This window comes from Mycteria americana, chromosome 5 (genome assembly GCF_035582795.1).
Source record: "Mycteria americana isolate JAX WOST 10 ecotype Jacksonville Zoo and Gardens chromosome 5, USCA_MyAme_1.0, whole genome shotgun sequence".
NCBI lineage: Eukaryota > Metazoa > Chordata > Aves > Ciconiiformes > Ciconiidae > Mycteria > Mycteria americana.
In genome coordinates, this window is record NC_134369.1 from 12841795 (window position 1) to 12867953 (window position 26159).

At 35.6% G+C, this 26159-nt stretch overlaps 1 protein-coding gene across 7 annotated transcripts in view; it reads left to right on the top strand.

Moving 5' to 3' along the window:
• SBF2 (SET binding factor 2) overlaps window positions 1-25942 on the top strand; it is a 282365-nt gene extending 256423 nt beyond the window's left edge. For all 7 annotated transcript variants that reach the window (XM_075502155.1, XM_075502153.1, XM_075502157.1 and 4 more), the window contains 9 exons: window positions 1162-1347; window positions 8032-8158; window positions 9511-9638; window positions 11610-11843; window positions 18339-18443; window positions 19851-20044; window positions 20505-20592; window positions 22931-23062; window positions 23367-25942. In XM_075502155.1, the coding sequence (XP_075358270.1) occupies window positions 1162-1347; window positions 8032-8158; window positions 9511-9638; window positions 11610-11843; window positions 18339-18443; window positions 19851-20044; window positions 20505-20592; window positions 22931-23062; window positions 23367-23465 (1293 nt within the window). In that variant the 3' untranslated portion in view covers window positions 23466-25942. The remainder of the gene's footprint in view (window positions 1-1161; window positions 1348-8031; window positions 8159-9510; window positions 9639-11609; window positions 11844-18338; window positions 18444-19850; window positions 20045-20504; window positions 20593-22930; window positions 23063-23366) is intronic.
• The last annotated feature ends 217 nt before the right edge of the window (window positions 25943-26159 follow it).

Consider the following 26159-nt stretch of genomic DNA (forward strand, 5'->3'; position numbering starts at 1 on the left):
AGACTGATAATTTGGTATAACATTAATAAATTTGTGTTGTGGCAGCAGAGAAGAAACTAGAATGCATGAATCCTTGCATTCATTTGCAATTTACACCATGAAAGAGTTCCTTGAAATGAGTTTGTTCCAAAGTTCTTGATGGACTTATAGTTCTAAGGCTTAGACATAAAATCTGCATTTCTGCACCTGACCATATGTAAGAATGAAAGCTGAAAGTTGCCACAACTGTTCATTTATCTTTGTAAATGTAGTACACTTTAAACACAGGAGGGAAGGAGTTCTTTCTCTTGCCATTCACTTTCCATAAATGGAGTTAGGAGACCACACACCGGGAGAAAACTAAATTTGTGCCAAAGTGACTGTAACACCTGCTGCAAGGACAGATCACCACAACAGATAACTTTCTGAAACAAACTATAAATGAGGTGAATTAAGACCCACTGTCTCATTTAGTGGATGCATTGTGTCCATGTAGTTGCTTCATAATTCAGAAGATAAATAAAGATATCAATAGTTCTAGTAAATAAAAACTTCATGTGCAGCCAGCATCATGATACCGGGTAAACAAACCCACAAAAGAATGTTAACATAATCATTGGAATCATTGTCAAACAATGAAGAATAGAGAAGGGGCATACATAGCTGGAAGTGAAAGAAGTCTGTGCTGCATTTTAAAGCTCCTGAGATGCTATCTATAAAAACAGGCTCAAGTTGGCTGGTGAGCACCATAGCATGGCAACACTGCAGAAACTCTAAAGTCACCCTCAGGACCAATTCTTTAATACTTTCTTTGCTGAGGTAGCCGATACTATTTTATAAATGTTTATCATCCTAATTTTATTAATAAAAGTGGGTTTATTTCAAATGTAATTTAAATGTGGTAAGCATTATAATGACTTGTAAAGTCTATAGTTGCTCAGGTCTGACTTTTACAGATATCGTAAAGTCTCAATTTAATTGAAGTTTTTTCATGTGAGACATTATTTGGTTTGTTTTGTAAAAATACTTAATGTATGTGGTAAAATACTTGTAATTGAGTTTATATGAAGGCTTTTGTTTCCTTGAACTATAAACAGGTTATGGAATATTTATATTCATTGACTAAAGTGTTCTCCTAAGTTCTGTCACTCTTAACACAATGTATCCTGTCTGGTCATCTAGGTAGTATCTCTGGTGCAGTTACTCAGTGATCCCTTCTATAGGACACTTGAAGGCTTCCGAATGCTGGTGGAAAAAGAATGGCTCTCTTTTGGTCATAAATTCAGTCAACGTAGTAATCTGTCTCTCAATTGTCAGGGTAGTGGATTTGCTCCTGTTTTCTTACAGTTCTTGGACTGCGTGCATCAGGTAAGTCAATCTCTATTTAATTTTAGTTTACAAGAAGAATTCATAAATAAGTGTGTGGATGACACTGTTTCCGATGTTATAGATAATGGTTTGAGAGAAGACTAGTAACCACCTCCTCTAGGTTTTATTAAAGTGAATGGATTTCACCTCAAGAAGAGCTGGAATGGTTGCCTAGAGGAGGCTGACGCATCCACACAAAACACACTAAGAGGGATGGTTGGCATTACGGATCTTTTAGGGTCATTTATGCAGAGATTTCAAATAGAAGTTTTATAAGCTCAAGACTGGCTTTTGGCAATCTGGAGTACCTTTATTCAGAAGAAGAAATTGACTGATTGTTAGTACAGTGACTAGACAGTTTTTAATTCCTTGTGCTTGATGATGAGCTTTGAAGAGGCCTTTTGCTCCATCAGCTCTGGGAACAACAAGCTATAAACCAGGGGGTCCTGAGATGTTCTTATTTTTTTTTATATACTGCATGTTCAGAAGAAGATTAACACCAACAGTTACGTCGTGTAGGAAGAAGTTAGGTTAAGAATATTACACTAATTTCAGGTTAATTCTGAAGTCTGTCCTTTTCTTCATCTCAAACCAGTAAATATAGATGCTTTGCAGAGTCTCTGTGTAGGCAAACACAAGATAGGAGCTTGCATAGTTCCTCTTGAACATATGTCCTTCTTTTCCCACTTCTCTCATTTTTCTCATTGAAAAAGCTGAAAAGACTCCTGGACGTTATTAACCTGTATTAAAATTTATGGATGACTGTGTCTCACAGAAGATTACTATTAAAGCACCAGCCTTCTTACGGGAACAGACATTCATAGTGAATACTTGCATGAAGTAGACCCTGAAAGAGAAGTCAGCAAGTAGACTTACTCTGCTACCTGAAGCAAAGTCCACAGATTAAGTAACTTGCTAAACCAATGAAAGACAATCTTTAGATATCTATGGGAGACTGATAATGAATGAGCTTATAAGAAGATGAGTAAAGGCTTACTGAAGAACATGTTGCAGAAAATAAAAATTTTGTTTGTATCACAATGTTAAACACCAACAGCCATCATTATTGCTGTCTTGCAAGTTAATAAATCGTGTATTTGGGATTTGGTTTGATTCCTACAGCATTGCCTATAGAAAACCTTGAAAGTATTTGTCACATCTCCTGTTTCATCAGTCTGTTTCCCAATGGCTTGGTCCTCAGGTTAATTTTTATTTGAAATGAGGAGATTTCTCTGACAAGAATCAGTACTGCATTTTTCATTCAAACAAGTTAATCTGCCCATTTGTCACACTAACTATTCCTTACAATAGCTTAAGGTTATTGCTCCATTTCTGAAGTAGAAAAAACGAATTCTTGGTTGCAATGGCTACAACAGGACAGAATAGCCATGTCTTCCAGTACTGAAACCCATCTGTTTGGTGGTTCATTCAATTCTGTGTGTAAATCATTCATCTGGTGCTGTATTCTCTCTGTTGTCAAATGTCTTCTCCAAGCTTTAATGAGCTGACTGGATAACACTGTCTATTAGTAGAATGGAGTAAGCCTACATTTGATTTCAAGCAGTAGTGTAATTTTGAAGTGAATCCCTCCAGCATCTCCCCTTACCATTTGTTGATGCTGTTTTGGTGCACGTGTACTAGATTTTTCTTGGAAGAATTTAACCTAAAAGTTCTGCTTCAGGTATGTACTAAACATTCACCAGCTCTTAAAAGGATGTGAACCAATGATTCATCACTTAGCTTAAACCATGGGGGTCATCAACTCGACTGGACTAAATCTAGTCCAAAGTAAAACAACAAATGTGTAGTATAGCTGCAGGAACCTCGGCACCAGCTGCTTCAGTCTGTTTGTCTGCTCCTTTTGCTCTGAATTACTTGCTAATGTAGACATAGCCTACATCCTGTTTCTGACCCTGGAAACACTTTGCTCCAGTTTTACTGTAATAAATCTTAGAAGGTTGGCATAAAGAAAAGCAAGGAAATTATCCACGCATACCTGTGCGGTATTTTTTTCTCGAGTCTAGAGATCACACAAACTTTGGAAACAAACAGGTTATCCAGAACAAAGATAAAAATTAAATTCAAGGATTTTGGTTTATTGTCATAAAATAGAATGTGCCGTGTTTTCTTCATGGTAAAATTCTTGATTTTTCTTTAAGTTATGTTTAACACAATCTGCAGTTCTAAGAACATGGAATAATGGATTGTAATCATCCTGGCTTTAAAAGTTAGGATGAAATGTAAAGTGGGATAAATCCCTGCTGTTAACAACTGTCAGGTATGATTTTGCCTCAAGCTGCAAGATGCCCAAAATATTGCTACTATACATGTGAACGTGTCGAGGAAATAGAAGAACGTTGCCTTTGTAATTCATCTCAGATAGCAGGTTTGATGCATGTCCGTAGGTATCTGACTCTTCTATAAGAGGCAGTATAAAGTATACAAGTTATTAACAGATACATTTTACAGAAAGATCTGTATTTTCTGGTTTTTGGTCTTAAGCTATGTCCACATGCCCTGGCTGCAGCTGTATCAGGAGAAAGATTACCTCCTGCAGGCCACCTGGAGCTATTCATCACTTCTCCTCTGGTGGAGATACCATCCTTCCAGTCTGTTAGCTAAGGGGTTCATGTTAACCTGCCTGCCTTTTCCAGTCAAAATGGTAGAAAAAATTTGGTAGAGAAGACCATCTTATTTTGATGGGTGTGGATTTAGAAGCAGTTCAGCAGGTCAATCTGGAGGAGGCAGTAAATTCTCATGAGGAAAGACAGGGCTGTCTAGGGGTTATAATCTTTTCAGACAGTGTTATCTTCAGCCCAGAAAGGACATGGGAGCACAGCTTTACTGTGTAATCAGTGTAATATAGATAATATAGACTTGTCTGTTATTAGGAAAAATCTTTAAGCTAAATGACTTACAATCCTATTTAGAATGCAACTCTTAAGTTTTCTAGAAGTAGACTTATGAAGATTAGTCTTCTAACTCATGATGGCATGGTATTGACTTATCAAATTCTAACAGTATGGTTGTAAACTCCAGGGAAATTACTTCTGAAGTCAAATTAATGGTTGAAGTTTCACAGGAATTTACTATGAAAAATAAATTTACTTAACGGTTGTACTTGAACATTTCTGTTAAGTTTCATTGGTTTCTGTGCAACTTGTTAGACAACTACAGAATCCAATTAGATTGCAACTTGACCCTGAAGTGTAATATATTATGATCAGTTTTAAAAAATTGCCCATTCACTGGATATAAACATTTGGTCATTTCAAAATATTTTTAACCATTATAGTCTCAACATACTAGGTGTAGTAAGAAGGTCACCATAGAGCCAGTATGTGCATTAAATGTCATGGGTTAAACTAAAGATACAGAGAAAACAAATGAAGCAGTGATTCCTAAATTAGAACTGCATCATCTTGTAAAAAGTCATTGTTTATGCCAGTATCTCCAGGTGTCAGCTGAATTATTAATGCAAAATCATTCTTTCACAATAGCAGCATCTGGCAGATATTCCTTCTGCTTCTAAGAAGACTGAGTTTATGAAAGTGATGTCAGTGCAGGACACTTTTCTTATTTTTCTTCTGTTTCTATTTGTTAATTTATTAAATATAATTAAAATGGAATTATTTTCTAGGACTGACTTCTTTTAAGCTCAATAAGGAGCTCTGTTACAGCACCCTGTATAAGAGGACCTGTGTGTGCTACTCCCATGGTAGATGTATTCAGTTATTCCAGTGTTTGCAGGAGTAGCCTCTTAGTGATTAGGACTACATTTCTTATTTAAACTAAGTAAATATTGATATATAATGGGATTACAAAACCAAAATGTATTGGAAAACTAAGGAAGACTGATAGAAGTGTAAGATTATTAAATATATTTAGGAGATATTTAAGTTAATTGGGAACATGGTGATTTGAAAAAGAATTCTAAAATACTGAGTTTCTCTAATCATAATGTTAGAAACACCTATCGGTTTACTCAGGTTTTAAATGTTCATGTATTACGGAGATTAAACATTTTAAAAGATGATGCAGTTGTAATTTTCAAAGATACCCTGTCCCTGTAGACCTATCTTTCTAGGTGGTATGTGTGGTATAAATTTTGAGTATATCCCTTAAAATCAGTGAATTAACTGAAATGGCACCAAAGAGTTATCAGAGAGAAACCAGCTATATTTAACCTCAACCTAAGTGGTTATGTTGCCTACAGTAATAAAAATCTCTCTTTTATGGTTATTTTAAATTGCTTAAATTAATACAATTATTTTCTCCTATGTTAAATTTCTAATTTATCGCTTCTGATGTTGGAGCTGTATTTTGTCAGGAGCTTTTTTCCCTGATAGCTCAGCCATGTTTTAAATTTTGCAGACTGCACTGCAGCTAAATAAATCATCAATAACAGTAGTCACTTCACCTAGCTGTGGCATCTTTCCCATCTCCAAGTGTGCTGAAATCAGCCACAGCCATTAAAATACAGACAATAACAATAACTACCTTATTCACCTTTATCAAAGAAATGTTTTAGATGATAGTTGTTTTCACTTAAAAATTAAATTATATTATTATAACTTCTAGTTACTTCTAGTTCCAGAAATCTCAGAAATGGGATCACTCACAACACCTAGATCCATGACAGGACTTCAGTAGCAGCTTATTCTTGTAACTCTTCGAATGTATTAAAACAATTATTGGACCATAAGTAGAAATTAGGACCCTGTATAAGTCATGGCAAATAGCAGAATGTAGCCTTTCCTTCTTACAATACATTAAAGAAAACTTCTCCTAACACAAGGAGAAAATGTATACTAAAGTACTTGTATATGTGTGTATATGTGTCTAAATGCACACACATATGCAGAGCTTTTTGGATTTCATCTCAAAAGTACATTGTCATTTTTGAACAGAATTAGTGTATTTGGATTATATTTTAATGTAATATATGCCAGAAAAAATATTTTCTTTTTTTGTAAGGAGAACTAAAAAGATACTTTGTCTATGAAGTTGAAGTCTTGCATTTATTATAGAAAAAATTTTGCTTAGCTTTATTCTTACAAAACAGTGCAGGAATGTAGTCATTTGTATCAGGGGAGAAGTGGGGATAAAGTAAGTGTTGGTATATCGAACTGAGATATCTTAAAGCATCTTAGCATTTTAAATGCCTAGCTAATATTGAGCTATGATAACAACAAATTTTCTGACTGAAATGCTGTGTGTGTGTTTACAGGCCCTTTCAAGGGATTTTCCTGTCACTGTTGTATGTTCGGTAGATAACCTTTCCTTGCTAAACACCATTTTTTTTCTTTATTTAGCCAGTTGGGTTTTTTTTTCAACTGGCACATGTGAAAATGTAAATATCAAGGAGCTTCAAGTAGTCTAATACTAGTTTCCATAAGTACTAAAAAAAAAAAAAGTTTCTCTCTTGAGGAACTGATAAGTAGAGATTAGAGAGAAAAGATGGAATGGGAAAATGAGAGTGGTGGTAGTGCAAAAGACAAGACATGGGAAGATTGCAGAACTAAAAGTATTTTACAAGCTTGATGTGAAGCTAAACAAAGCACAGTGGGACATATTTCAAATGTGAAATACAATCAGTAATTTCTTTTTTGATTGCAAACTGTACTTATTTCCATTGTAATTGGGAATTTTCAGTTAATTACCATGCTTAATTATGAAAATAAAGATCACAATTCATAAACTGATTTGAAGAGTAAATTTTAAATTTGAAATTAACACATGAAATTTCTATGAGCAATAGCTCATCAAGATTTTTAGAATCTTGAATTTTATATGGATATCAAGTATAAATATCATCAATAATTAATGCTAAATGCCAAATTAATGCCATGAATATTAAACTTCATGATTAAAATCTTACACCAGGCTCTTTCTGATACTGTTCAAGAGGAAGCAATTGTGAAGAGCCAACTATCCCACAGTGCTGTACTCTGATAATCTTGTATTCTCTTCTTAAATGTCTGCTCCTGGCTCCTGTTGGAGACATTCACTGAATTAGATAGATCCCAAGCCTAACTGAGGATAACAATTTAAGATGTTACATAGTTTTTACTGTTTTACAAAAGAATAATGCAAAACACTTCCTCAGTATGTTTTTTACTTTTTTCATACTGTAATATTTTGATGCATATTTTGAAAAGGAAGAAATATGTGTTGACTAGAAAGTACTTAAGAAATTAGCTGTTTCAGTAATGGTAGATGGAATATCATTTGCAGCATTACCTCTGTACGTCTCCTGTGTTGGGTTCTGAGCAATATCAAGAAGTGCGCTGCAAAACCTTCCAATTAAAGTTTGATTTCTAGCTACATCCAGGAGTAGCGTCTTTGCCTATGAAGTTACATGGTGTCTCAAGAGTTATCATAAAAGATTTACATCCAGTTTGATTACTTTGAAGAATCCTGGGTTTTGTACAGAGTATAATACTGCTTATTATACAGTACACCCTATCTGCTCTGAAACATTTTTGCTGCATAGACAATACATGAATTTAATGAGAGTTAAAATATTTTTAGACAAAATGTAGGATTTGTGTGTGTTTACAGACAAGACAGTTGCCTATGGATGTATTTGTTGTCAGCATTCGCAGGGGAATTATTTTGCTGTACCTATTGTACCTCAATATCCTCTTTTTTCCCTTCTTTTTTTTTTTTCTTTTTTTTTAGATTCATAACCAATACCCAACAGAGTTTGAGTTCAATCAATATTACCTGAAGTTTCTGGCTTTTCATCACATATCAAATCGATTTAAAACATTTCTTCTCGATTCAGACTACGAAAGACTAGAACATGGTATGTGTGATGTTTGTTTATTGCATATTGGTTTTGTAGTTGTTGGTGTTTTTCTTGTCAATATTTGGTCTACAAAAATTTGCCTAGTTTGAGATGGTCCAGTCATTGCATGGTGATGATGTAATGAATTCCATTTCAGGAATATAAAGCAAAATGGAGGTGAAGAACATGTAGAATTTTCTGAATGAATGATTCCTGACCCATGCCACTGATGGGACTAAGAGAAAGTGGAAGAAATTAGTGCCATGCCTCAGAGTTTTTTAGCAATTTATCCACGTGGTTCAGTTTCCCCTACTAAATACCTTATTTTAACAGAAACAAAGTCCTTGGGAATCCTTCAGAGAGTGCACGAGGTTTCAGGAAAGGAAAGCCTTTTCATCTATTATGTCTCACTTCTTTCTCTTGCATTCTCTTCAGTGTTTCTCTTCTTTTATATTTCCTTTTTACTCCATCTATCGTGTGCAACCTTACTGGTTCCAAGGCCTTATCTACCCTCAGAGCTCTCTTAATAAGACTACACAACCACAGTTGAGGCTGTTCTTGGAACTTGTTCACTAAGCAAAACACTTATGTGCTCTGAATTTCACTGCTTCATGGGGTGGTTCTCATGGCATATGGTCAATTTGAATGCTTTTCTTAAAAACTGTAGTAACTGTGGAACAGACTGAACTTGAGCAACCATTTTATTTTAACAAAAAGGTCAATTTCCATTATTTGCCTTCATGTGAACAAAAGCAAGGAGTTGGAGTCAATGACCTCCTGTGGTTCCTTCTAACCTGGATTGTTACATGGTTCTACAATTGGCGGGGGGAGGGGTGTTATTTAGGGGTAGTTTGCTTTCAAATACCACTTAATTCAATATAAAATCCTGTTTCCAGTAGACTTTGGATAAACTATTATGTCTTTCCAAAGTCATTTGAGATAGCACAAATCTATGGCTAACTTATTTACACTAGCCTGATTGGTTTTCCCTGAAATGAGTTAGCAAGTAATTTCAGGTGCAGCTGGTCCAGCAGATTGGAAGGGCTGGTAACCTTGGCTAGTGGAGGACAGAATCAGTTAGCAGGGCTTGGTGGTCTGCTTAGTCAGCATAGCTGCAGGCATAAAGGGCCATTCATAAATACACTCAAGTATTTCAGTAAATTTCAGAACAGGTTTATAAATCTAACGCTACTGAATACTTGCAGTTGCAAAGTACAGCAGTTGTTTCATCAAATACAATCTCTTGTTGCAGTGGCATTTGATAGTAGATTTTACTATACGTTTAGTCTGTGAAATTCCTTTTGGCTATGATTTAATGTTTGTTATGTATTATCATAAAGCTATCTTTTTGCTGCTATTACTTTCCTTAGGGACATTGTTTGAAGATAAAGGAGATAAACATGCCAAAAAAGGAATTTGTATTTGGGAATGTATTGAAAAAATGCACAAAAGGAGCCCTATTTTCTTCAATTACCTCTATGCCCCTGCTGAAATAGAGGTATGATTTTTAAAAAAAAAAAACAGATGGTTTGTTATTCTGAGTGATTCCTTGAGTACATTTTGGTATTTTAATTGTTGTATACTGAATTAAGCATTTGGCGGACAAAGTTGACCCACCTTGATTGATTGGAGTGGTGTCTCCATAGGCTTATATTCTCAGTCATCTTAGTTACGGAAATGTCATTTAAAGGGCCAAATTCTGGAACATGTATTTATGCATCCTGCTGAGGCAAATGAGAATCTTAGTTTGATTTCATTTAATTATGTGAATGATTATAAAAACGATCTTAAAGTTTGCACACATTGTTTTTTAAAAAAAAATTATGTACTGCAAACCACAGTTATGGGGAAATGAGTTTAGAGTTGTAATGGGATACGTTTCATAACAATCTGATTGAATCACATTATCTATATCACTGTCTCATATGGTAATGTATGTCCACTAGATTGGACTGTGTCCTGAATAATTATATAAAATTCACAATACACTCACCCTTATAGAATTCTGCAATAGCCAGGGAAGAAGCAGTCAAGGTATCTCAGGAACTGCAAGAAAAGGGTGCTGTTCTTACTGTAGTTCTGGAGACAAGGCTGTTTTAAGATGTTCCTGCCATCCACTGCCCCACAGATGTTCATTCCTGTGCTGCTCTCTCCTGCTTTGGCAGTGAGCTTCACTCTGCTAAACCATTTGTTTGCATGTCTGTCCACTGCTGGTGACCAGAAAACATAAAGACGGGACAGTCTCCACTGTCTCGGAGGCCATGGTGCCACTGATATTTTTGTTGGTGTTTCTTGGTTTTCCTTTCTCCTCAGGTTGTTTCACCACATTGTATCTTAGCATATGTAGCACCTTGCACTCAAATCTGCTATATAAAATGACCTCATTGGGGGGGGGGGGGGGCGGGGATTTCTTTAAGGTATTTTAAGTCTGCATCAGATCATTATTGCAGTCAACACTACAGCCCCTTTCAACCCACACACACATACACTTAGACTCGCCTAATAAAGTGGTGGTGCAAGAGGGAGGAGGGAGGAAAACAAGAGGGTGACATTCAGTAGATGGAAAGTGCTTCAGCTGTCTTTGTTTTAGAGGAATGTCTGTCTTCTGTGTAGGACCATCACTGTGATGAATTTGGAGCAGCTTGATGGGCTGCTTGTTCACTGTATGTTCTATGTGTTTTGCTGTAAGCAGTAGCCTGATTAGTAAGGAATCAGGAGTACCTTTTGATATTTTGATAGTGTTTGCTTTCTCTTTTTTAGAAGAAACTATTTTTCCTCACATGAAATGGTGTCATAGTAGCAGAATTGGTCATAATAGCAGAATTAGTCATTATGACTGAGCATCACTCTTCAGACTTTAAAATTACCCATTCACCTGAGGCAGTAATTCCCTTCAACTAAGGTGCATGCAAACGGAAAGCCTTACCTTATTTTTTAAAAGATAAAAAAAACCAACCAAAACATTTTTAATACAAAGTGATCTGTTTTAAACTACTCTGAAAGATCTACAGTCTCTGGCTCCCTACTTTATATTACTGTGGTTTTTCCAAGTGGCATGTCCACCTACGTTATACAGCCTGTCTCCTTTCTCTGATGGTAAAGAGTCTCGGATTTTCTGCTGAGAAAAATTGAAGGGTCATTGCTATCGAGTGCTTTTTGTATCTTTAACAGGAGGCACAAAGACTGTGAGGGTACCAACTACATATGCTGAATTAGAGTTCTTGGTAGGCACCTGGCTTAGTAGGATAAAAATGAGCAGTGTATTCCCAAAGTTAGTATTAGTTTTAGGTTTTGAACTGACTGAGCCAAGATCTTGCTGTGGAAATTATCAAACTGCAGCACTACTCACCCAGTGCAACATACTGTTCAATTTAGAATTATCTAGAAAATGTAAGTATTGTATCATATTGTAAGTCTGAAACTCAAAGACTTCCTTTCTGTCATTATAATAAAACTTTGTTTCACATAGGCACTGAAACCAAATGTAAATATGTCCAGCCTCAAAAAGTGGGATTATTATGTAGAAGAGATTTTGGCTACAGGTCCTTCCTATGATTGGACCATGGTAACTGCAAAATGCAGTGTTTCAGAGGAAGCTGACCAAACGGATGGTTCACTCTCTCAGACTAAGAGGAAAATAGTATGGCCATGTTATGATGATATTAAAAAAATACAACCTGATGCCATCAGCAGCCTTTTAAATGTAAGTACATGTGTTACACAGAACAATAAGTTCTCTTATGCTCATGAAATTCATATTTACTTTTTATTTATGTTATTGCCTTATAGATATACTGTTATTAAAAGGATCATGATAGATGTCAAAACAGGTGTTGAGTAAAACTGACTGGTTGATCTTGAGAAGCAATGGTTGGTCTGGGAATCAATCAGACCTGCAAAGCTTATGTTGTTCTGAATGAACACTTTTCTGGGAGTACACTTTAATAGTAGTTAATAACTACGAGAAAGCCAGTCATGGATTCATTTTTTCACTGTCTTTTTTAAATAATAAGGTAGGTAGTGTAATAAATTTTTAGGTTGCCTTTTATAAGAAATGCAGGAACTGTTATTGTAATTTGGGCAAATGTCGAATCTAGCTTTCTTGTCCTCTTTCTACTCAGTTTAAAGTAGGTGTGCGGTAAAATGACAAAGACGCAAATTTCCAGACAGATCAGAAAGCAGAATCTGACACTTGTTGATTTTAAAAAGTGGGAGGCAGATACACAAACATAAACTGAACATCTTGGCCCAAATTTATCAGAAAAGCTTTCCATGATTGCTTTTAGTTTATTCATGTTTACTAGGACCAAACTGGTAAATTTAGATTCCTCAGAATATTTTGGTACTTGAAATAGGTGCTTGATTTTGGCTTTTTCTTGTTTGGGCTTGTGTAGGCAGCTTAGGTTTTGTCCTTTTTTCATTAGAAGATGAAAAAGGATCCCATTATCATGATAATTGTTGTAGTTATTTCGAATTATTTAACATCTGTAGTTTCTTAAATGTTTGGTTGATTATAATTAACAGTCCTAATATTTAGATTATCATGTTAATTGATAGCGCAGGAAAATGACAAGGGCATTCTTCACTTTCTGGAGCTATTGTTTCAAGCCACATGCATATTCAGATACACATCATTATGTACAGTTTTTTATTTTGAAAACTATTTGCAGACTTTATCTTATATAAAGCTGAGATTATGGAGCCTAATATTGCAATGCTTGGAAAATTGGGATATGCTGTGGGTCCCCGAACTCCCGTGAATCAAAGATGATTTTTAGCAAAGTCTTAAGGCAGGAACTTTCTGAATGGATTTGAGTCCTTGAGGAGAGACTTGCTTTTGCTAGAGAGTTAGCTTTATTCTGGCACATTCCTCAAATTTCTTTTGGTCCATTCCTTCCAATCATAATTGATCAAACACAGGAAAAATGCCTAATTAAAAAAAAATAATAAAATAATCACTTGTAACCCCCCCCTTGACTCAAAATAAGATAGCCAGAACTTCTCAGAGCTTATAACTTCACAAATGCAAAGAAAGAATAATCTCTCAACAGGGGTCATATCAGGGATTCTTTAGCAAAAAACCAGAGAGCTTTCATATCAGGTAACTAGAGGCCAGAGGTACATCAGGAATATAGCAACAATGTTCTTCTGCATTTCTTCCTGGGGTAGATGCCAAATTATCCATATCCACAACTGTGAGAAACTGCCATATAACAGGAAAATTAACCATATTACATTCTGAAGATATGTGGGTCAGGTTTTATAGAGTTTAAATGTTATTTCTGAATTAGATTATAGTAATAAAAGAGAGCAATGGAGAGGAACATTTGGAAAACTTTGAAGAGGTTGTATAAAGGTTACAAAAATATTCTTCTAAGTTTAAAAAGCAAAGTGAACTTTTTTTAAAACAAGTTGTTAATTTAGGGCTATTGCTGATGTAGGAGAAAGACCTCTCTTTAATCATAAATCCATTGAGAATGTGTTGGTATCCAAAAAAATGTTTGAACTGAGACCATATTTAGCAATGGTAAATTACTAGGGAAATTGATTCTCCCTTAGTTTATAATGATAAGCCCAAATTTGTTTGTTCTAAAGATATGTTTCAGTTGAAAACTAGATAGTGGTCTTCAGGATATAAAGCTGAAACAGAGAAGTTAGTGAGTATCTTAATTCAGAATTTTCCTTGGTAGAATGTGGTGCTCTTCTAATAAGAGCAAAAGGTGTGTTTTTTTAGCAGTAAGTGTTCTAGTGTGTTTTGGGTACATAACAATGCACCTCTAACCAGATGTGTATGATGGCTCTATGGTTTCCATAAATCCTTATGTTTATGAGTTGTAGGAAGTTAACCAATCTGCACACTTCATTCATTTAGTCCTAAATGAAGCCTTTTAAAGATTGCAGATGATAAAATGCATTTTAAAATACAGATTTCTGTATAAAGCTTCTCAATTCACTTCTACCACATCAGAGGCAGCCAACAAATATGAGCTAGGTTGTTCAAATCTTAAATTCTGAAAAGCGTACTTTGGAGACATAAATGTTCAAAAGCAGATCCAAACAGAGGTGCTTCTCTGTAAGACCATTTTTTCTGATGGCCTTTCTGCATGATAGAAATCAGAAACAAGGTACCGATAGTAAGAGCAGCTACCCATCCATTTTTTAAAGAAAATGAAAGGTAATTGTGAAACAGCACACCTGTGCCTCTGTTTTCTCTTTCAGAGATTAGTTGTAAATAGTTTTAAAATAATTTCTCCATTTTAAAAAGGTAGATTTCTCCACAAAACTCAAAAACAACTCATTTGACAGGAACTTTGAGGTACCTGCTGCTTCTTTTTTTGTAAGCACTTGCTTTCCTTGCTTGTAAGATTCAGTAAGATAATACCACAGTGTAGCACATCCAAGAGCCGTGTCTTCAGTACAGGCTAAAGTTCTGGATTAAATGTTTCCCATAAAGACTAGCTCTTCAGATCATCCTTTGACATGAGTATGTCGTGATACATTATAAATCAGCTAACTTATCTGAGTGATGTTCAACAAAGGGAAGTGCAAAGCCCTGCCCCTGGGGAGGAACAACCCCATGTACCAATGTATGCTGGGGGCGCCCAGCTGGAAAACAGCTTTGGAGAAAGGGTCCTGGGGAACAGCAGACTGACCATGAGCCAACAATGTGGCCTTGCAGCAATGATGGCTAGTGGTATCCTAGGCTGGATTAGGAGTGTTGCCTGCATGTTGAAGAAGGTGATCTTTACCCTCTATTCAGCCCTGCTAAGGCCAAACCTGGAGTACTATGCCCAGTTCTGGGCTCCCTGGTACAAGAGAGAGATGGGGCTACTGGAGAGAGTCCAGCAAATGGCCACAAAGATGATTAAGGGACTGGAGCATCTCGCATATGAGGAAAGGCTGAGAGAGCTGGGACTGTTTAGCCTGCAGAAGAGAAGGCTCAAGGGGGAACCTTATCAATGTATATAGATATCTGAAGAGAAGGGGTAAAGAAGATGGAGCCAAACTGTCTTCAGTGGTGCTCAGTGACAGGACCAGGGGCAATGGGCACAAACTGAAACACAGGAGGTTCCATCTGAACATCGGGAAACATGTTTTCACTGTGAGGGGTGACTGAGTACTGGCACGGGTTGCCCAGAGAGGTGTGGAGTCTGCATCCTTGAAGATACTCAAAAGCCATCTGGACACAGTCCTGGGCAACTGGCTGTAGGTGGCCCTGCTTCAGCAAGGGGGTTGGACCAGATGATGTCCAGAGGTCACTTCCAACCTCAACCATTCTGTGATATGTGCCTGGTTGCTGGTTGTATTAGAGGTAGTAATCTACCTATATTTCAGCGAAAATGGAAGGAAAATCCTTGCAGGCAGACACATCTCCACTGTCTCACACTAATTTGCTAACATTCCTAAAAAGGTATTCAGTCCCCATAATTCATTGGGAGTGGCTCAGATTCTGGTACTTTTAAGAATTGTGAGAGGTGAACCTACGTGTCCTATTCTTATAAATAAGCAGTTACATCACTTAACATTAGATGGTGATTGCTCAGAGAGAGGTTGGCAAACTCAAAGATGCCACTTTAGGATGCCAGTCACCTAAATTAACTCTGCTGTAAACATATGCCGTAAAGAACTAAAGCTATATAAGGGGTCAATGAATAACCAGCAAAACAATAAAAATAGCACTTCTGATTGTGAGCTGTTTTATAACTTTCGGTTATGTGACAAAAAGGCTGATCCATCAAAGCGGACCCTGAACCAAAAAGTTCATTCCAAATATTGAACTAGTCATGTACAACTAGTTGCACACACAAGCCTGAACACTTGGCAGAGGCAGCAATTCGATCACTGGATACACATTCAGCACCTTTCCATTTGTAGTCAAAGTCTCAGAAGCCTTCTAGCCCAGGAGTTGAAGAGAAAATACTGACAAGGAAGGACTTCCAAAACAGGGTGCTCTGTCACAGTCAAGACAGTTCACTAGTGTAGGACTTCGCCCACATTGTTTTGTGTGTGCACCGACACATTGTGGATACAGAGGAGGTGATCAGTCTCCGCAGTTCTGGTGTGTCTGCAGAGTTAACTCCTGTCTGTACCATTCAAATATTACAAAGCAGATTACTTAGCAGATATATCTTTTGAAAAGCACAGTAATGCTAATTGCTAGTAATTACTAATTTCAGGAAATAGATATTCATACAATTGTATTTGTTATAACCTTTCTTTTTATATGTATTGACTTCTGCTCCCATAGGTCCAGGCAAAAGGAGATGAACCAGAAAGATAAATTTAGGGATTTTTTCTTTCAAGGAAATGCAGCTACTCATAGTCCATTCCACACATGGAAGGAACAAAATCTGACATTTTTAAAACTGAAGGGGCAAGAGTAAATCTTAGTGATTTATTGCCATGTAAGTTTTTTACATGGGGTTTATTAAAGGAGAATTTATTCCTAACTTTTCAAGTTATATATTGTTGAAAGTTTGTCATTTTAAGTTCTGGAAGCACTACTCATTGTGGAGCCAAAAAAGAAGGAATGTGACCCAGTTGCTAAATAACAAGTTTCAGTTACTTCCAGATTCTGCAGAGAAAGACTTATATTCAGAAGTCAAGACTAGGGCAGAAAGAGAATTATCAGATTAAAACCTGACTAACTTTTAGCACTAAAGAGGTTGTATCCTTTTGCAGCAATTTGGAAAGCCTTTTACACAAAAAGTCTGTGGTAAATTGATTCAGTCGTATGTATCCCATCAGGAAGCGTTTTACACTCAGCACTTTGTAAGAGGAACAAGTAATCTACAGAAGCCTTTAGTCTGGCTTGTGTTCACCATTCCTTTTTTTTTGTACCTACCTATGAAGATACTCCAAACAAAACTATTCTGGTTTTATTTCTTGGCAGGCAGAGAGTCCCATAATATTTAATGTATATGTGGCTTTCAACTACCTTCAGTATTTAAAACTTCTGGTTTGATTCCTGCTGTTAAGCCAGATTTCTTATATTTAGTTTTACTTTTGAGTTTTCGAATTTACCTTCAGCAAGGAAGAGTTTGTAGAAATATTTTGTTCCTGTTACACTGTCAAATACTGGCTTTTTTATTTTCACTTCAGAGTTCAAAATTTAGTTCAGGAGTTAATTTCCTGGTCAAAATGTTTTCTTACCTTAAAAATATAGTCATTTTCTGTAAGTCTTTCAGTCAATAATAATTTCCTGAAGAAATTGTCATTCTAAAATACTAATAAGAGTTGGAGAATATTGTGAAATCTACTTTAATCGTTTGGTGTAGTAGAAGTAAATAAAGTCAGAGACTTACTGACTCTGAAGATACATGTCTTGGGCTTTAGTTGGCTTTTATATAGCATGGGAATTCTCTGTCCTATGGCAATTTTTTGTTCCATCATCAACTCTTAATTGGATTTGCAAAATTGAGTTTTTAATTTTATTTCATTAAGAATCAGATTTTCATAACAATATAGTTGTTGAAAGTAAAAATATAGAAAGGAAGCATGGCAAGGAGTATGGACCACACATCAAAGTGAGGAGAAATGCATCGATGAGTGTTCACAAGTAAACATAAACTAATGAAATTGCCTCTTTTTACTTAACTTTGCATGCACTGTCTTATTAACAGGAAATAACCCTAACTGGAGGTTATCAACATAGGTCATATTCCCAAGTTCCACAACAAGAACATGTTGTTACAGTTTGGCATCCAAATTGAATAAATCTTTCTGTTTAATTTCCTTCTTTTATTACAGCTTTGTATCCCATTTTATAAACCAGGGTGAATGTTAATATTGGCAATGTACAGTGTTGGTGTCACAGCACAGAATTTGTTCTTTGTAAATATTTTTATAAAATACAGCCTATCCTTATCATTGTCGTGTTTCTATTATGGCAATTGGTGTTGAATTTTGTGTGTTCAGGAGAACTGGCAGAGAATTGAAAGCACAGTGGCTCTTCCAACATGTGACATGCAAGAATTATGTGGCTGTGGTGTACTTGGTTGCCTTTGACTCCTGAGTCTGGTTGATTTCAGTTTATAGCTGGTTTGACAGAGGTTTTTGTACTTTACTGGGCAACATGGCCTAAAAGTTCCCTGTGTAAAAATATTGACTAGAAAATGGTTGTATAAAAACGATTGCCATGAAGTAATCAGTTAGAAGTGTTTATCCTTAACAAAAGACCCCTTGTTATTTGTTTCAGGAAATCGAAAGGTTGGAAAGTAAATTAAATCAGAGCCCAGAAAGGTGGCAGCTTTTGTGGGAAAGGGTCAAAATGAATCTAAAGGATGACAGCAGACAAGACAATGTAAGTAGTAAAAGAGTTCATTGAATAGAATAATTCCATTCCTGCTATATAGGCTACCTGGGGCACTGACAAAATCACTGTATTTCTTGGAGTAAAGTACTGCTTTTGAAAAATTGAATATGTTGTTCTAACCCATGATACTGGGTCTGTATTTCTGCATGTAGAAGAATATATTTATACTTGTGCTATTTATCTAATTGCTTTTCCAGAGTAGAGTAAGGCATACAGACTAAATGAGCATGAGCATTTTACTAATACACAAATATATGACTTTATATATTTAAAAGGTTCTTGAAGTACAAAAAAACTCAGTTCCTGAAAGTAGCCAAAAGGACATCAGAGAGTTTCAGAGATGAGTAAAGATATTTCCATGTCTAAATGGAATTTCGGAATTGTAGATTCTAGTAAAGGTAGGAAGTGTTCAGGCTTGTGTTTGTGGTTCTTGACCGTGGTAAAAAGAATAGCTGACAACATAGATATTTTCTAAGTTAAAGGCTGCCTCTTTGCTATCTACATGCACTAGGAAGAATGCTTTTTGTGAGCTTTCCCTATAAACTTGGCACAGTGAGTTACCAGCTCAAGACTGTACCCCAACTCTTCAGCTTCATGTGCTTGTTCAAATTTGCCAGCCTCCATGCAATGGTTAGTCCACAGCACTACTTTGTTATTTGTCCTTTGCTCTCAGGAAAGCAATATGCTTTGTGTCTGTCAGAGTCATTCAAGTTCACTTTATATTCTAGACGAATGCAAGATCAAAAAAGTTTCATCCTAGCAAGGCAGAGGATTTTTTTATTGAATTGGAAGCAGAAAAGAAAATGCAATGTCCTAGCTGTTATTTAAGGATTCTCAGATAAATGCAATAGCTAAGAGTCAACCCCAAAGAAGTCTATCTCTAGGATGCTGTTGTTTAGATTAAGACCAACTTCAGGATCCCTCTTGTTCCAGGTTATTGAGATTCTACTAAAATGATTAGGATCTATAAAGTAGATCTTGGAAACTGCACTCCCTTCCTTTTCCTTCCCTCCCTTCCCTTCTTTCCCTTCCCTTCCCATAGGGAAATATGAAATTAGGGAAATTTATGGTATCCAAATGCCTGACTAGTTCTAGATGCTTCTGAGAAAGCAAGGGAAACATTGTTCAAGATTATGTCACTGGAATATACAAGGCTTTTCTGAAATACGGATTTCTCACACGATGTGAACCCTTCTGCTTAAGAAATTCATTGAATTGCCATCCCTCTGACTTCTTTTCTGAGGCAGCACTGACTTGTATTATGAAGATTTTTTTGGCCTCATAATAATTCACAACTTAGGTGTTGTACCACATATTATCAGTATAATGTTGAGACAGTCTCACAATGCAAGACACATGGCATGACCTTTTTTCTTTTATTTACATCTTTTTTAGCTCCAGAGACATCCTTCTGGCTCCTCAGGGATGATGTCAGCTAATCTACATTCCTATCAAAAGAGGTCTTTGTTGGAAATACCTGACAGTGGGCTGGGTGAGGAACAAAGCACAAGCATCTCACCCTCTAATGGAGTAGATAGAAGAACAACTACACTATACAATCATTTCACATCAAAGAATGATGAAAATAGGTAAACTGAATAATCGTAGGGTATTTATGAACCTTGTATTAGATTGGTACAAGTCTCTGCCTTAGGGAAAAAATAATTTCCTAGGGAAATTATTTTCCTTAGGGAAAAAATAATTTCATATGCACAGAATGCTTTGTGACTACTTTATTCCTTCTTTGTGGTTTTGATCACATTTAGTTGTCTTGATGGGTGGGCCTCTATCTCCTAGCAGTACCTTTCAATCTTCCCCTTTATATGCACAAGCAAATTGTAGCTGCACATTTAATGCATCCAGAGTACTGGAACAGTGTTTATCAGTGTATCACAGTTACCATTAACTAAACTATTGGTTTAAAACAGATTTGTTTTACTGCAGTAAAAGAAGTGTTTGAATATGTATGTAGTCATTTTGGGGCTTTTATATATCACCAATATTCATATTATGGAATCACGTGCCATTTGTGTTTTCTGTACCTTTCAGATCTTTTGAAGGTACGCTGTACAAAAGAGGAGCTTTACTAAAAGGTTGGAAACCTCGCTGGTTTGTGCTGGATGTGACAAAACACCAGGTAAAACCTTTTCAGATAATGGATGTTTTTATGACTAGTTTTCTGCTTTTTTATTTACTGGGTTTGTACAGAATGATTTTACAAATAATACTAATAATGAATATTTTCAGATGCAATGTGTGTGCTACATCATTATAGACTGTATATCTATGTTTATCTTGTGTATTTTGTAGCTGATACAGCATTCTGAATGGACAGAGGTTTTCTAGTGTTTTGGGTTTTTTAAAACAGTGATAACTGTTTAGCATATAATCATAAAAGACTTATTGGACTGGAAGTCATGCATTATTGTTTGGGCCCAAACATTTTTTGCCTGCTTCATGCCTCAGGAAAAAAAAGGCAGGTAGTGCCTGAGGACATTTTCTGGGCATTGTGGTATACAAGTAATACAAGCAATTTTTTAAAGCACTGCTAACTCTAGTATGTCATTAAGCAATTAAGTGGTCAGCATAATTTACCCTTTAATATGACTTCTTTAGTTTCCAAAAGAGCTAAAAACTCTTTCCGAACTAGAGAGTGAAAAACTTAGAAGGTATTTCCTAGAGTGCAATTGGGATGCTGAGAGCTAATATGGTAACTGATAGCAAGTTTAATTCAGGCATTCATGTTGAAACTGTAGTAGTTGCTGTATGCTCAGTGTGTATTTTACAGCCTCTTTGTTCCTCAAGCACTTTGCCATGAGCATTTTCTTTTGCAAATGAAAGGGCATGATATACTCTGGAAAATCATTTGCTTCAGCAGAAAAATCCATTTACCTCACTTGACTTTTTAGTGTTTTTCTGTAACCCGTATTTGAGAAAGCTGACCTGGAATCTCTGTAGGAAAGTCTTTTCAAATATGGAGAACAGGATCACAGATCGCTCTGAAATGAGTTTGGATTTTGTAAATTACTTAAAAGGAGTTAAAATTTCATCTCAAATCTGTATTTCTAAAAGTCCTGAAAAAGCAAGTTCCTGATTGAACAATAATTTCAGGTGCCATATCTAGGAGTATTTAAATTAGTCATAGTGACGTAAATTTAGTAGCAAAAGTATTCATAAATATTCTGACAAATCATTGTACAGCAAGGAACACTAAAAACAGAGGAGATCTGTTGGTCTAAACATTTTATCCAATTTACAATGTGTGCCGGAATTCTGCAGTGGAAATTTGTGGTCTCATGTACTTTAAATAATGCTGGGTCATCAGACAGTAATCTACATTGAGCCAAATATTCCACACATTGTGGGTTGCAGCCTCTGAGACTCATGTATGCTTTTGTTTAAAAATATTAATTTATTGTAATCAATACACTTAAAAATATGTAATATAGATACAGACAGTCATCTTTTAAAATGCTAATTGAGGATTTCTAGATTAGTGTGGTAAAATACTGACAAATGTGCTGATTATAATTATTCTTCCTGATCCAGAGGAGAAAAGCTTCATTTTGCAGAAGAAAAAAAATAATATTTTTTGTGTATCCAAATCTCCTCCTGAGTATCATAGATGTAGGAGTAATACAGGTCAATCTTAGTTGGAATTCTGTTGTTTGACCTTTGCTATGAAGGTTTGCTTTACTATTTTGCATTGGTTTATGGGATTTTTGAAAAGCAAGTATCAGATTTTCTCTTCTGGAACTTGTTTGCATACTGAAACTCAGTTTACAGAGTGGTTAACATTCATATCAAAGTATCTTTGCAACAAGAAAAAAAAAAGGCAAGTTTCTTTCAACCACTAAGTGCAGTATAGGAAAATGTGAGTTTTCTATGTAGTTTATAATTATCTAAAATTATACTTAAATTTTTGCTGATCATTTTAAATTCTTGAAATATAGAGAATAAGTGTTCTGTTAACTCCTTGGTGAAGTAAAGCTTTTGTGTTAGTTTCATTGTAATGAACAGTGAAGAGGTGGTTTCTGTTAGAAAAACTGATAAGGAATGCTGAATCGTGAAGACCAGGTTCTGCTTTCATCCTTCACATGTCCTCTACCCAGAAGCAATGCATGACTCTGAAGCTTCTCTGCTCTGAAACTCTGGTGACAAAATGCTCTTCCCCCAACTCTGTGTCTGCACAGGAGCAGATGGTGGAGACTTCACTATTACCCAGAGATGTCAAATAGAGGACTGGCCAGTTAAGGGCTATCACCAGTCCCACCATTTTGTATATACCAAACCTATGGTTTCTGTCAGTTGTGTCTTAGAAATTTCCCATGTCTGATGTCCTCAGGTCCTAATAATATTTGTGCCTCCCACCCTTACCCCTCCATGCCCCCAGGTTGTATCCAGGAAAAGGGAAGAAGAAGTGAAAGGTCCATCTAAATAGCATATTTGATTTTTTTTTTTCTCTTCTGGTCTAGCTGCGATACTATGATTCTGGTGAGGATACAAGCTGTAAGGGACACATAGACCTTGCAGAAGTAGAAACTGTGATTCCTGCTTCTCCAACAATTGGAGCCCCAAAACATGCAAGTGAAAAAGCATTTTTTGATGTAAGTATATCTGGTCTTTACTTGATCTTTATGTGAAACTTTCTTTTCTTGGTGTGTTTAACCTACTACTTTCAGTCCTGCTGGAAGGTGTGAGCTAGGAAGGAGCTGTCATGACAACTCAAGACAAAAAGTTTTTACACAGCTAGCATCTGGTCCTCAGTCTCAACAGCAGAAGTTCAAAAACTGTTACATTCAGACCCAATTAGTACCTTGAGTATTACAGTTTAAAGTAAAGTTTGCAAGTTTCTTTTTCTGTTTTGTGTGTTGACTTGTCTATCTTCATGTTCTTATTTTTCCTTTGCAGTTGAAGACAAATAAACGTGTATATAATTTCTGTGCCCAAGATGCACAGAGTGCTCAACAATGGATGGATAGGATCCAGAGTTGCATTTCAGATGCTTAGAAAGGAAAAATGTTCCATAATAAAGACACGTTTAAGACACCTCTTCCTGTAAGAAGCTAAGTTCTGAAATGTTACTGACAGACAACCAGCCTTCCTTACATTTCAGCCATAAAAGTTCATAATATGCTAGAGTTCCTTTTCTGTGTAATAATTATAACCACTGTAACTGCTTTTTTTTTCTGCAGGGAGGACTTTGAAAAATAATAATCCATTTATCCTGAATTTCCACTTTCTTCAGTACAATTCCTAGCTATAAAAGTGGGCTGTATTTGCACTATCATCTAATCCTGGTTTTCTCATTTCAGAGCTATTCTGTTAGGAAAACCTGTCCAAAGGAAATTGTAGAAGTTTTCCCTCCAACAGGAAGTGTATTTTCACATTATTTATATTTTTAAACAGAATGTTCTTATTTCCAAGCCAGTCATGAATAAGAGGGAACATGTCTACAATTCCTAAAAATAAATAAATAAATGAAGCTTGTGAGTCCAGTGACATATATATCAGGTTGCCAATGTTTATAGACAGTTGATATTTTTAAAGACCAAAAAGTGAAATTGCCCGATACCAGACTTTCAGGTGTCTTCTCAGTGTGCAGGTCATTCTCTAATCTTGTGCTCTACTGAGTGCTTCTGCAATGTTGTTATGGAATTTCAAATTCTAGGGATTATCTGAAGATCATAGCACTTTTATTTTAGATTCTGTTTGCAATTACAATGGGATAAGTGAAAGAAAACTGGCCGACACTACCCAGGAGAAATGGAAAACAACAAACTAGGAATTCAGTAGAAGAAAGATCTCTTATGTGTGAGTTGTATATGTTAATTTATATGCTGTTCTGCTCACTGTAAAATAAAAAATAACAAACATGATAATGCACTAAACAATGAAGCAAGCACTTGCACTGAAATCTTTAAAATGCAGACATTTTGCAGGACAGAGGTAAGTTATTTATAGCAGAACAATACTAGCTAGTTAACAACACTTACAGATATTAAATATGTACATAACTGGTTTGATGTGTCGTGATTTGATACTTTTTAAACATTTTTTGCACATGAATTGGAGGACTGTTTATAGATTTTTACATTTGATAAAATTGTGTTTGTTCAGCTTAAAATCCTGGCAAAACATTTTTAATAGCCCCAAATTAGTAGAAATTTTTACAGTCTACAAATATTGATGACATTGAGTAGAATATGTAGGTAATTAAGCCATTGTTTTTATTTTGAAATGTTAATATGTTAAATAGCACACTAATATTACAAAAGGTTTGTATATATGATTCACTATTTTCTCATTTTTCCAGACGTTCTCTTGTAATTTAATGTCAGCCTAACCAAACTGACTAAACTTATAAGATTTTTCAGTTATTAAATTGTTTGTGGGGTTTTTTTATAACTAATGTATTTTGTCAGAAAGGAACATAAATTTCTCACCACACACAATAGGAAATGCAGCTGTTTTTAATGCATTTGCAATTTCAAAACAAAAATATGAAGGATTTTTCTAGCATTTTTCAATTTACAAATTTCCACCTGTGACAATGGTGTTTGCACATTTGTATTTTTCTTTGTATATGAAGTACTTTTATATGTACTTTGTAAAATACTGATCCTGTTCTTAGGTTATATGAAAATATACATACAACTGCTTATTTTGTAACTAGTTAATTTTAACTCTTGTATGTTATGTGATATATGTATGCTAACCATCTTGTAATAAATACACTTCTTAAGGAAAAGTAAAACCTTTCCTTTTACTGTAAAAGAGAAAAAAGCAAGACCCACATGTTGAAATATTTCCATGGGCACAAGACAAATCCTTATTTACTCTGTATTAAGAATAGTGGGTGTATTAAAAACTATGTGGTCCTTTGTATACTTGTAAATATTCCTACATAAAAGTTGCACCTGAGCATCCTTAACTCAAACACTTGTCAACAGTAACACTAAAGAAACCAGAATTTAAAGCAAAATTATCATTCTAACAAGTGTCAATGTATAGCCTTTACTAAAAGGCTAAATACATATAATGTTCATACTAAGTCGTTGAATAATGATGTTAAATATATTTTTTTTAAAAATCCTGTATGGTATCACAACATAAATCAACTGCATACTTTCACCCTGAAACATATCTCACTCATTTGTATCACCTTATGCAAAAATGATCTAGTTCATAAGAAATAAAATATAAAAAATGACAAGGTCTTACTTGAGAATGTTGCATCTAAATTGAATTACTGAGTGTAGTGTGGGATAGCAGAGTTAAAATGGAAAGGGAATGTGTGATGGAGGTAGGGGACCTGTGACGATTCTTGGATGCTGTGGTGCTTAGATGATAAGGTTTGCATATTGAGCTTGGCATGGATGCTAATGTTGCCTTAAATGTTGATCTCAATTTTTAGTGTCTGTATTGATGGAAAATGGACTTGAGCAACTTAACTTAAAAATATCCAAATAAAAACTGAAATGAGACATATGATATTTGTGGTGTTTATATAAGGAATATGCAAAGGAATGGTAGGCATAGGCTCTTGGTGTGATGACACAAAGTTTGCAGTGTCCTCGAGGGTCTCTTCTATACAAAATGAGGATTCAAACAGAGACTTAGAGAAAATGTGAAGTTAGCATAGCATAAGCTACAGGGTTTGTCAGTGTCGTTGGGTTGTGGCAGCAGAAGTAGAGAATTAGG